At 42.4% G+C, this 12,884-nt stretch overlaps 2 protein-coding genes across 8 annotated transcripts in view; one reads left to right on the forward strand and one right to left on the reverse strand.

Annotated features, from left to right (window-relative positions):
- The window catches only part of FNDC3B (fibronectin type III domain containing 3B), a 342,488-nt gene that overhangs the window by 97,686 nt on the left and 231,918 nt on the right, over positions 1-12,884 (forward strand). The window lies entirely within an intron of this gene.
- On the reverse strand, positions 4,893-5,374 carry LOC113918761 (biogenesis of lysosome-related organelles complex 1 subunit 1-like). Its single transcript, XM_035728721.1, is given in 2 exon segments — positions 4,893-5,322; positions 5,324-5,374. Coding segments are annotated over 2 exon segments (378 nt in total). The 5' UTR covers positions 5,357-5,374; the 3' UTR covers positions 4,893-4,977.

Below are 12,884 nucleotides of genomic sequence, written 5' to 3' on the forward strand. Positions count from 1 at the left end.
CTTTTAAGTGAGTTAATTTAACTTGGGAAGCCTTGCTTGCATTATCTTTTAATATATTATGGAATTTGGAAAATGTTGAGATTTTGAAGGACTTTAAATTTTCAATTGAGAACAAGAACTTTTTAAAATTACTTCAAAAGTTTCAAATAAATATTGTGATGCTAACCGGATGATGTTTTTTTTGGTAAAATCTATATCAAATATCTGCTATTTGTTACTGATTAACAGATTACTCCAAACTTTAGGGACTTAAAACAACAACATGTATTATCTCACAGTTGTTTGTGGATCAGGAATTTTAGGCACAGTTTAGCTGTGTCCCATGACCCTGGGCCTCTCAAGATCCCCAAATCCAGGTGTGGGCTAGAGCTGCCCTCCTTGCGAGGCATGTCTAAGTGTCAGTCTGTTTCCAGGCTTGCTTGAGGGGTTGTTGGTGGGATTTAGGTTTTTGTGTACTATTGGCAGGAGGCTTCCCTCAGTTCCTTGCTAAGTGGCTTCTCCATGAGACAGCTGGTTTCATCAGAGGAGCAACTAGAGGGCAAGGGGGCAATACTAGGTCCAGCCCACTCAAGAAAGGGAATTTGCGCAGTGTGGGAACACGAGCAGGTGGGAATCACTGGAGGCCGTCTTAGAAAACTGCCCATGATGGTCCACCCTCTGTCCCTAATAAGTCATGTCCCTCCATATGCAGAATCCTCTCTCGAAAGTTCTCTAAATGTCTTAATTCCATTAAGGCATCAGCTCAGAGTCCTGAATCTTGTCATCTAAGTAAGTTCCAGGTAGGTGACGTTCCTTGGGTGTAGATCTTTAAGTATGGCTCCTAGGGCATTTCAGTTACTTCCTGGTTGTATAATCCAGTGCCGCCTCTCTCTAGTTCACTTTGGAAAGTAGTGACTTAGGCCCTCTGAACCATAGGAAGCTCAGTCCAGATCTGTAGTTAGCCTGTAAACACTGCTGTGTTGGAGGGCACTGTTTGTGGTAGTTTTTTTGGCAGTGATTGGGATTATAGGGCAAATGGCAAATTGGAATGTAATGGAGTTCAATACTAGGTTATTGATTGGCTAAGACTGATCAGAGGCCTGTTTTAATTTTTGGACTTGCTCGCCAATACATAAATGAAGGGAAATGCCCTTTTGTTTTAGTTTCTCATAATGAGCTCCATGGAAAAAGGTGATTTTTCTACTGCTTTGTTTTAATAGCAGAGCATGCTGCTTTGTAGTTTTGCTACTTAATTTTGTTCCTATAGGTACAAAAACTAGGGAAAAAACTTTTACTTTTGGAGAAATGAGTGTATTTTGAAAGATTCAAGCCTAATGAATTTTAATTGCAGTTAGATAATCTGAAATGACTTAACTGTTTTATTAATGATTTTTACTGATTGCATTTCTCTGACCATTATGTTCCTGAAATTGATCTTTGGTGTTCTAAGCCATTTAAAAACTGAATCTGGTCTTTGGTGATGAATCATACAAAGAAACTTTCAGGTAAAAGAAGAGAGGAAGTAATTATTTTAAAATAGTATGGGATATAGAATCTTCTACCTACTTGTAGTTCTATAATAAATGGATATTTTCAACAAATAAAACCTCAAAATCCACTCTTAAAAAGAATCATGCTATAGAAAAATTAGATAAAAAGTCATTTCACCTACATAGAATGAACCTGGTATTTTCAGTTCAGTAAGAAAGCATTTGAGCTTCTGATCATGGTAACATTGGAGCCCTATGAATTAATTGGCAGGTAGACTATGTTCCTCTACAACCGAGTGTGTGTAATAGAATCCATAAAAGCAAGTTGCTGAATAGATCTGCATATATGAAATACACTCTTTTATGCCACCTGCTTTTATTGTTCTGCGTGCATGGGTGCGTGTGTGTGTGTGTGTGTGTGTTCATCAGGTTAGCCTCTCCCCACTTTTTTTTTTTTTTTTTTTTTTTTTCAGTTCATGTCAGTAACTGGTGTATTCTGCAGGGAATGTTGCAAGTATATCACTCTGTTCACAGTGGGAGCTTTGTATTTATTCGTGATGATACTTTGAGATAAGTGACATTAACACCCCTTCCAGTGATTTCAGAAATGTCTTTGACTAAAGCAGAATTGTGGAGCCATTTATCTTTGGCTTCCCCAGCCTTCCTATCCTTTGTTCTCTTTTGAACACCCAGATGCTATGGTTATCTCCATTTGGGGCATGGTGGTACCTGGCCCAATTAATTGAAATGACACAGGATAGGATGCAAGGGACCAGAACAGGGAGGTAATTGGTTTGCTAGGGCTTGAGAACCCGTGGGGCGGCGACAGGATGACCTGAAGGAGCTGGAAGGAACCTGGAGTCCAGACCCTCTGACTGTCACCATTGCATCCTAGGCAGTCACTGAGCACCGCCCCCCACCCCGCCCCATATAAGCCTTCTTTGGAGTGCTAGTGTAAGTTAGTGAATGCTTCACTCCAGGTGGGTAGAGCATATTAACATAGAATGTGGGAATAGGGAATATATTTGTAAATTCCAACACAAATTGTAACGTTATTATCCTTTCACTGTGATTGACATCCCTAATACCTATTTAGCTCTTATGCTGTGCTTTGTGTTCTCTCAGTTAATGGGTCTTAGAGATAAACATGAGGCTGAGGCCCATGGAGGTTCATTTACACACCTAAATTCACACAGAAGATGCAGAGTTGGGTTTTCATCCCTGGTCTCTCTGACTCGAGAGCATGAGCTCTTCATGGGTCCTGCTCTGTGTATACATCAGGGAACTCCAGTATTAGCACTCCATTCTCGTTGGGCATGTGACAAGAGCAAGGTGGGTTCCTATTCCTGGAATAACAGGATTCTGGGCAGGATACCAGCTGAGTACTCAGATGGCCAGTACTCAGATGGCCAAGATCAAGTAGAGATGGTTTGCAGAGACTGGGTCTTTGGGATAAGACAGATGTCCTGTTACCAGAACTAAGAGCAGATAGTGTGACACAGGAGTACTGATTTAGAATTCCTTAAATTCTTTCTTTCTTTTTTTTTTTTTTTTTAAAGATTTTATTTATTTGACAGAGAGACACAGCGAGAGAAGGCACACAAGCAGGGGGAGTGGGAGAGGGAGAAGCAGGCTTCCCGCGGAGCAGGGAGCCCGATGCGGGGCTCGATCCCAGGACCCTGGGATCATGACCTGAGCTGAAGGCAGACGCTTAACGACTGAGCCACCCGGGCGCCCCTCCTTAAATTATTTCTGCCCCAAGTTAGGACAGGGCCCAGAGTTCAGGTGGGCTGAGCCTCTCGGTGGGGCTTCCAGCTCCAGCTGCTGTACGATGAAGGGTCCAGTGGGAGAGGACTGGTAATGGGGGAGGCAGTCTTCTTGCTTACCTTTTAAAAGCCTATTAGGAAAAGATCTGAAATTGAATCATATTGTAATGGGAATTTGTGAAAGAAGCATTTGCACTGTACTAGAGATTAAAGTGAAGAGAATGAAGCTCTAGCTGTGCTCTTTCAACCCCACCCAGCAGGTGGGAAGGGGGTGGTTTTGGGGTGTGGGGTGTGGGAGGAGTGGTGGTTGGAAGTGGCCTTTCTGGAAAGTTTGAAGTCATAACCATTGCTTATACCACGATTGAAACTGTCAGTTTAATAACTTGGCTATTTCACCACTGCTATTTCAGCAGGTTAGGGATTGCTGCTAAGGGTGGGGGTGGGGGATTAGGGGTAGGGAGTTGAGCTGGTTGCCGGGTGTTCCTGGAAACTTTGGAAATTACGCCATTTGAGGTCAACCGTCTTTACATGCAGTCGAATTTGTTAGCCTACTCATGTTCTCTATAGGACGTTTATGACGTCATTAGACAGCAGAAGCTCACTGTGGTGCCATGAAAAGGCAGTTTGGAAATTCAGAGCAAGTCAATATAAAGAATATGGTTACTCCAGGGGGAAAAAAACAAGATTTTGTTTTCATGAGAATGTCCTTGGTGATAATGAAGGAAGAAAAACACAGGAAACCTACAATATGCTGTGAAAGCAAATTCATTTCTAATGGAATATTTCTTAATATTTTCCATGAAACATGAATCATAGGTCCTGAAGGGGCCACAGAAGGTCATAGTTTATTCTCACTTGGAGGCAGCACTGTACCTATGGCATCCTAGACAAAAGATTTTTCTTTTCCTAGGCCAGATGAAAGTATAAAGAGCCAATTGTTTGGGGGGGAGAAAAAGGAATCTTAGCAATCAATATGAATTCTTGCCTTTGCTTAAATTCAGGAATTAATAGAGGGCAGCTGCGGGTCTGTCCCATTATGTTTCATATCCTTGTCTGGGCTGAGGTGCTGGCAACGCAGCCTTCCTTCCTGTCCACACATGCCATCTTTTTATCTGGGCCATTTCTCCCTTCCCTGTAAAATTCTTCAGCCAAAACAAATAACCACACTTCCTTTAGGGCTCCAGGTCTGTCTCCTCTGGGAGCCCTCCTAGACCACTCCATTCCATTTCGACCTCTGCTTTCCTGGAGGAGCAGGTAGAGGTGGCATTGTGTATAACAGTCTGCTTATCTGTGTGGACCCTTCTTGGGCTCTTGAATTTGACTGTGAACCCAGCTGTGACACAGTATCCTCACCCTACCCACCGGCCCCGCAGCCTCTTAATAATTGCTTAACTAGATCCTTGACTGGCTCTGGCATCCCATCAGGTGTGATGATCTTTCTTTTAAATTTTATTATTGTGCTCGGAGCTTGAAGATGTTTAGTTCAATACTTTTTCATGGTCTCTCAAGTCTCCTAGAAGAACTTTCACATTTCCGAAACATTGGATAATTGAAGCTAATCAGTTTCCTTTAGAGAAACATGTTTAGAATCTAAAGTATTCTTTAGAATGCAGTATTAAAACTGCAATTTTTATTTTTTATTTTTATTTTTTTTTTAACGGAGGCTTGTGTTTTATTCTTGGCCTGTCAGCTTCCCCCATGGGGGAGGTAGGAGGGGTGGCATAGAGGGAAGGGAAGAGGGGCTAGGAGGGGGCAGACTGCAGCTGCCCTTTGTACACATATTCCAGTGCAGTGGCAATGGTGTGCATGTCCAGCTCGATGCTCCGAGCCCAGTTCTCCACATCCCCGATTTCCTTGAGTGCCTGATTGAAGTTCTCCACCATCCCGATCCACTGGCCTGTTTGCTTGGCAAACTGGGCAGCCTGGACCTGTAGGGTCCTCACTTCATGGTCCAGCTTTCTCTGGTTCATGTAGGCCTGGGCCACACCCACATTGAGGTGATCCACCAAAGCTTCTGTCAGGCAGGTCGCTGCAGCGATAGCCTCTCGCCTCCTCTTCTCCTGCAGCTCCTTGCGTTCGTTCTGCTTGGGCCTGGTGTTCCTTCAGCAGGCGGGACAGCATGGTGGCGGCGGGCTGGGGGCTGGGCACTGCAATTTTTATTTTAAAAAAATTTTTTTAAAGATTTTATTTATTCATTCGAGACACAGAGATAGAGAGCATGAGCAGAGGGAGAGGGAGAAGCAGGCTCCCCGCTGAGCCGGGAGCCGGATGTGGGGCTCGATCCCAGAACCCTGGGATCATGACCTGAGCCGAAGGCAGATGCTTAACCATCTGAGCCACTCAGGTGCCCCAAAACTGCAATTTTTTTTTAAAAAAAGATTTTATTTATTAGAGATGGGGCCGGGGGGGGGGTGGGCCGTGGGAGAGGAAGAAGCAGATCCCCCCGCTGAGTAGGGAGCCCGACCTGGGGCTCGATCCCAGGACCCCGAGATCATGACCTGAGCCGAAGGCAGACGCTTAACTGACTGAGCCACCCAGGTGCCCCCAAAACTGCACTTTTTATTTGTGTGGTTTCTTTTTTTTAATTCGTGTTTTGAGACTTATATACAAACTGTGAGCCTGAAGAAAATAGATGGATGTCATGGTGATAGAAGAAAAAAGATTAAAGTAAAATGCTTGGGAAGTACCATTATTTTAAGAAAGAATAAAAGTTCAAATATACTATTTGAAGATACGCAATTGCTGATGCTTTTTGCCCACAATAGATACCTTTTACAGATGTGGTTTACTCTGCTCACTTGTACGGAGTGGATTGAGACCTGGAAATGACAGCAGAATGTGTGGTAGGAGGGGACTTGAGGAGACCCCTGCTCCAACACAGCCGTAGCTTGGCTGCCATTAGAGTGTGGAACTTTTCCCTCCTCTCCTTATTCTCCGCAAGCCTTCTTCAGCTTGTGTCAGATTCTCCTCCTGCCCCACTGAGTGTGGGAACTGTATCGTTGATGAACACCACACTCTGCTCAGGGGCTCTGTGAATGACACCATTGAGAGCAGTTCCACACTTCTGAATCTCCTCGTTTGTCTCCCACCCCCTCCCCTCTTTGTATGATTCAGCACCCAGGCTGCCACAGGGACTTTAATGTTCCTTTTTTTTTTAATTCCCTCATTTGGTACTTTTAAGTGCATTTATTAGACTTGTTTGGCACATTAAAACACTGACCTGTCTGTCGTTCGTGCTAAGAATTTGATGACAGGTCCCAGGGAACTCTGGTCTCTTGCTTTGTGAATGGAGAAATGACGTGATTGGTGTCAGAACGAGGGTATAAGCAGACGTAGACTATAATTTCACAAGCGAAGCTTCTATATGGTCTACTCCTTTAAAGCAGACTCCGCATATAAATAAGAAATTCTCGTTTTACTGGCTTAAAACCAAGGGAGAAGACCTGTGGCGAATGAAGTCTGTCTTCTAAGGTTGATTAGAACTCTTACCTTGGCTTACATCTGCAAACAAGTTTTTCATCAGAAATATTTGGGTGGTTTGTATGTGAGTGCCTTACCTTCTTCTGAATCTTTGCAAACTTTCATTACATTGTTATTTGACTGTATTTGTAGAATGCCTTATAAGTGGAAAAATTTTTTTCTTATTAAAAGACGATTTTGAGAGGTTCCTGATCCCTGAAATGTTTGAGAGCTTTATTTTGAACGTGATGATTTGGCTTTTCTGTCCTACATAGACATGTACTGCCATTTGTTGCAAGCAGGCATTCTATGGGTGGAGAGGCCTCTTTCAGACCCTAGCTTGTTGCTGAGCAACTAGAAGTTGACCCGTAGCGTGGTCTCCACGAGGGCTGGTAAGTACTGATGGGCCTGGAGCAGAAAGTGCCGTTTCCGGAAGGGATGGGGAGGAAGGTGTGTGATGGTACTTGGAGCTGTCATCATGCTGGGATTGGGTGATGTCATGAGCCTGGGGTCCATCAGTGCCAAACTATGTTGCTTCCCACGAGCTGTAACGTCCCTGTCAAGGGAGGTACCCAGTGTGTCTGCTGCTGTCTGGCCTTCTCATTCTGCCCTTGCCAGTTATCTTGATGGTTTATAGCTGTTATTGCAGTTATGTAATTAAGACAAAAAACCTCACCCAGTATTCATCGTCAGACATTGGCCTTTGTCTCCAAGTAAAGTTTTAGTGATGTGATTTGTTAGAAGTTAATAAAGATGATGTTTTAAATGTCAGTGCTATGTAGTATGATCCCTGGTTGTTTGCTAGCTAATGCTTAACCTCTTAGCTTCCGTTTTCTCTCATAAGGTGGGGATAATGCTAATACCTGACCATCGGAAGAGCCATCATCATCACCATTATCTAGTAATGGACGCAGCTTTGCTGATTATTTTTGTTCTAAGGAGATGTCATGATAAATTGTGGGCTGTGATGTGATTATCCTACTCATGGAAATCAATGGAAGAAGGTCTAGCCTCCATTTTACTGCCTAGATATACTAGGCTTGCTTTCATGGGGTTGATGGTGATGGCAACAGATCAGATGTTTCTGATGAAGGTTTATGGGAATGCATATATTGTTCAGATGCAGGTGGTGGATAAAACCACAGGCCTACTGTTCCACGTATTTAAAGTAAGCTCTGTTGTAGTTCAAGTTTCAGTTGTTGCTTTCCTTTGGGGGTCATAAGTAGTTAACTCTCACAGCAGGCCTGAGCCTCCATATTCAGACAGGCCTACAAAGCACTTCCTCTGGGTATGCCTTGCCTTTTACATTTCGATTAAATTCCACACTACCTTTTTTTTTTTTTTTTTTTAATTATTTTTTAAGTAGGTGCCATGCCCAGTGTGGGGCTTGAACTCACGAACCTGAGATCAAGAGTCACATGCTCTAGCACGGAGCCAGCCAGGGGATCCAAATTTCATACAACTTTTAATTTTCATTTAGTGTGTCCTGCTCTTAGGCATGACTGAAGGGCTGTAAGGCATATGGGTGAGATCTTGGTGGGTCTTGGAGTGAGATTACCTGGTTTAGAAATTCCTTGCATTTTGCTTATATATCACAAAATTAGTTACTTCTCCACACCTCTGTTTTCTTATCTGTAGAATTGGAATGACAGTATCGGTCTTGAAGTGTTACCCGGAGCATTAAAGGACATATTGTGTAGGAAGTTTCAGAGTCCTTGTAAACTCCAGTAAATAGGAGCCATCGTTAGGTGCCCAGTCCCCATTATGGCCAGACGTTGAATGACTCTTCATTTTTGTTACCTGTCATTTTTAAAGCATTCCAGGAGAGCCTCAGTGAACTTGTGGGATTGGTTAGGATTTTCTTTTAGATGTCTCCACATTCTTGTTGTAATGCTTCAAAATAACACACTTCAAAAACGAGGCGATGGGAATTTAGCTTGTGTGCCCTTTCGCCTTTCAGACTTGCTGAACAATGGTTAAAATGTCATTTCTGAAGTTACCACTGCTTGGAGTTCCTTAAATATCGCAGATCTTTGCGTGCCTGATATTTCAGAAGAGTGAACAGTGTCCCATTACCTCACTTGTCTGCCACATTTCATAGCTTGTAGCCTTTGGGGTCTTGCTTTCTTCTTTCTGTATTTTTTACTCTTAGAACTTGAAATGGAAAGCATCATATTGGAAGTGTCTTTAAGGAAGACTGTAAAGGGTTCTTTAGAGGGTAAGTTTCTTCAAAGGTAGGGGGCAAATCTGAGCTTTGTATCCCAGTGCCTACCCAGCACCTACTAGGCATCCGGAATAAAGGAAAGTCACTAATAAACTGCTAAAAATTCATGTCCAAAGTGATGGAAAAATTCTGAGTTACTTCACAGAGATTCTTTTTTCTTTTTGTTTGTTATTGTACTTAATTATACTTACTCTCAGTTTTTCAAGTTAGGATAATGAATGCAGGTAAGAGTGCTTTTTAAAAACACACGGTAATTCTGAAGAAGCCCATTATATGGGTTAGGTCCGCTTACCAGTAAAAAGCATGAGGGAATGATTATTCTCTTCATTCTTCTGATAACTTTTTTCCTTTTGTGAGGAGTAGGCTGGGAACATCTTGGAAAATATTTTTAAGGCTATTTAATAGTAAAAGACCAACTTTATCTTTTGTGTTATTGGCAAATATTTTCATGTAGATTACTCATTAATGTTTTATAAATGTTTTTGTGCACTTAGAAATTATCTCATTTATCTGTGGTAGTAAACTCTCAGACTCTGTCAGACCCATTCAGAATGGATAGAGTACACTTTAAATTGTAAACGAGACTGGTTACTGAATTAAGTGGAGTAGTTTTTCTCTATCACCCAGTGTGACCGAAGTGGGGGTGAGGGAGGTGGTGAGATGGGTGACGGTGAGGGGCAGGCAGGAGGCCAGGAGAGCCTGGGTGAGGGCATTGTAGAGGGTGGCATCTAGAGGTAGGAGCCGAAAGCAGAGGTGCTTAGGAGGTGGTCATGATTCGCTGGCCAGAGGGACACGTACAGAAGAGAGGGAGTGAGCGATGGGCACTATCTGAATGGTACATTTCTCTAAGATAGGTGGAATCTGGTCTTTTAGAAAAATTTTTGTCCTTTAATACGAATATTTTGTATTCCATCCTAATTGGACAAGCAATGGGATGAACAAAAAAGGATTAAAAAAGGGCAGACTTAAAAAAAAATACTTTTTTTCTGCTTGTCAGCTTGGGTATTGCTTCTCTCTCTGAGGCAGTTTTCAGTGACTTGGGAGGTATTTTGCACACTTTTTGAGGATGTGAAGACAGCTGGTTAAAAGGGGAGTTTTTTCAGCTCCTCGAGTCTTTTCTGTGTCTTGAGTTAAAATGGAAGCATCACATACTTTAAATGTGACACCTTTATGGACACTTTTTTTTTTAAAGATTTATTTATTTGAGAGAGCGAGAATGAGAGAGAGAGAGCACATGAGAGGGGGGAGGGTCAGAGGGAGAAGCAGGCTCCCCTGATGCGGGACTCGATCCCGGGACTCCAGGATCATGACCCGAGCCAAAGGCAGTCGCCTAACCAACTGAGCCACCCAGGCGCCTATATGGACATTTTTTTTTTTTTTTGTATTGTAGATAAATGATTTATTTTAAGGATAACCACAATATGAAGTAAGTTTTATCAGTGATCTATTCTATCTGGAAGGAAAAGTTCCTGGAAGTCTCTGAAGGGCCACTGCAGGATTCCAAAAAAAAAAAATGTGTCCATTTTTCTTCTGGGGATATCACAGGATTATTCTCTACACCTTTCCAGGTCCTACTGTTAAGCATATAGCCCTTTCCTAATGGCCTCCAAGAATACTGGTTCATTAAGGGATGGACATCTGTTGAGACTTCAGTAGTCCATGCAGCATGAAATGCAAATAAGCCCCCAGAAGATGGTTCTCAGTGCTTCTGAATACTTTTCCTCTCCTTTGGAGTTGATTCACCTTTCGCAACACAGTGCAGAGGTCTCTACAGCAGGTCCAGGTATGGATGAAGTTCCTCAGGTATAGTTCCTTAAATACAGCCATGCCAGTGCAGTTCTTCTCAGCCTTCTAGAAAGTGGTCGCTTCTCTGTTCAGAGAGTTGTTGCTACTCTCTTCTTCGGTCTCCTGTTGAGTTCGTAGGTGTTCAGAATGGTTTGATCCCTATTGAGCTGAATTCCTGAGAGCAGACAAAACCCAGGACTCCTACTCCTCCGCCATCTTGCTCCGCCCCCTGGACATTTTTTATGTGGCATTATAGAGCCAGAATTAACACCAGTTTTGTGGTAACTTTCTGGCTATAGGAATTTCCACATTTTTACTTAATTTAAAAAAGCTTCCAGTTATTAGCAAATTGTAATTTCTATTTTTTTTTTTAAGATTCATTTATTTATTTTAGAGAGAGAGAGAGCATGAGCAGGAGAGGGAGAAAGAGAATCTTAAGCAGCCTCCACGTCCGGCTTCGGGCCTGCTACAGGGCTCAATCTCATGACCCTGAGCTGAAACTAAGAGTTGGAGGCTTAACTGACTGAGCCACTCAGGCGCCCCTGTACTTAAATCGCCTTTGAGTATAAGCATGAAATAATCACAAAATGTTAATAAAATGTAGCCCAAGCATGGCATGTTAATCCCATAAGAAAGCAAGATCTGAGTTAATTTGGTTAATTTATTCTTTTTTCTAAAAAAAATTACTTGTTTGTTTGGGGGTGGGGAGCCGAGGGAGAGGGAGAAGCAGACTCCCCGCTGAACAGGGTGCCTGACATCAGCTCCATCCCAGGACCCCGAGATCATGACCTGATCCGAATGCAGACATTTAACTAACTGAGCCACCCAGGCGCCCCTGTTTAATTTATTCTAAATGATCAAGAGAGATTTTATTCTGTGGGTCAAGCATTCACATTTTGAGTGACGTAGTTCCTGCATCATATGCTTAAGTATCTCTCTGACATCTCAGAATTTTATTAATATTTTTATTAATTATTTCGGAATTTTAAATGTGGTTGTATTAACATAGTGTTTTGTAAGTTTTGCACATCAAATCACCTGGGGAACTTGTAAAAAAAAATATGCAGCTGATCGCTAGGGTAATTTTAGGAAATTGTCAGATTGTAGGAGGGTAAGGCCGGGACGTTAGTAGTTTGGAAACGTTTCACAGTTGATTCTAATATGCAGTGGAGATTGAGACTCTCTGGTTCAGTGAATCCTCAGGCTAGCTTAAACGTTTAGGGCCTGCTTTTCCCAATACATCACACTGCGCCTGCTGCATACCTGCATCTGTTCATTTCATTCAGGCTAGTGTTCTTTAGGAGGTTTTGCAGTTTTTCCAGGTGCTTAAAGATCTTTTATCTTGCATTCATATACTTTTTAAGGAACCTTTATGTGGTGGTTGTCTTTATTGAACTTATTAATTAAAATTGCTATTTAGTTTTTGTTATAAACTTCTTCAAGTCCTTAAAAGGGTCATCAAAGAGAAATTTGAGTTTACTCCTCTCAGCAGAGTACAAATTTGTTTTACCTTTATTTAGATGTAAACACAATATTTGTTCACCTATTCTGTTGTAAACTAGTACAATCCAGAGTTGATTACAACAGGTAAGATTGTGCAGGGTGGTTGGAATTGAGTGAGATGGAAAATAACCATCTTACAACTTGGTGTTCACAGAAGCTGCTTTTAGCCTCTTTCTACTTGACTTTATGAAAGAAATTGGGCGGGCACTGTTGCTTCCCTCTTTGTTTCCTTCATTCTAGATTTTGCCTAGTACCTTGTAAAGGGGGTAAGTACCCAGGAGACGTCTTGGCATTTGACTCAGGTGGTCCCCACAGCATACCTGAGTCCAGGGCATTTTATCAGGTGTCAGATGCTGATAATTACCAATAACTTCAGCATGGAAGGCTTCTTAAAACACAGATTGCTGGTATGTGTCCCATGTCTCCCCCCGCCCCATTTCTGATTCAGGTTTGGGGTGGGGGTGTGCTGATAATTTGCATTGCTAAGAAGTTCCCCAGGCAATACTGATGTTTTGGTTCTGGGACTGGGCTTTGAGAACAACTGAAGTGAAGTAGGAGGAGATTGTTGCGATGAGGGGCCCTTGTAAGGAAATGGGATTTACAGAAGTAGTACCCTTAAACAAAAGAGAGAACTCTTGGGATTTGGTCTGGTCACAATTTGGACAAAAGGCGAAAAGA

Source organism: Zalophus californianus, chromosome 1 (assembly GCF_009762305.2).
Source record: "Zalophus californianus isolate mZalCal1 chromosome 1, mZalCal1.pri.v2, whole genome shotgun sequence".
NCBI classification, from domain to species: domain Eukaryota; kingdom Metazoa; phylum Chordata; class Mammalia; order Carnivora; family Otariidae; genus Zalophus; species Zalophus californianus.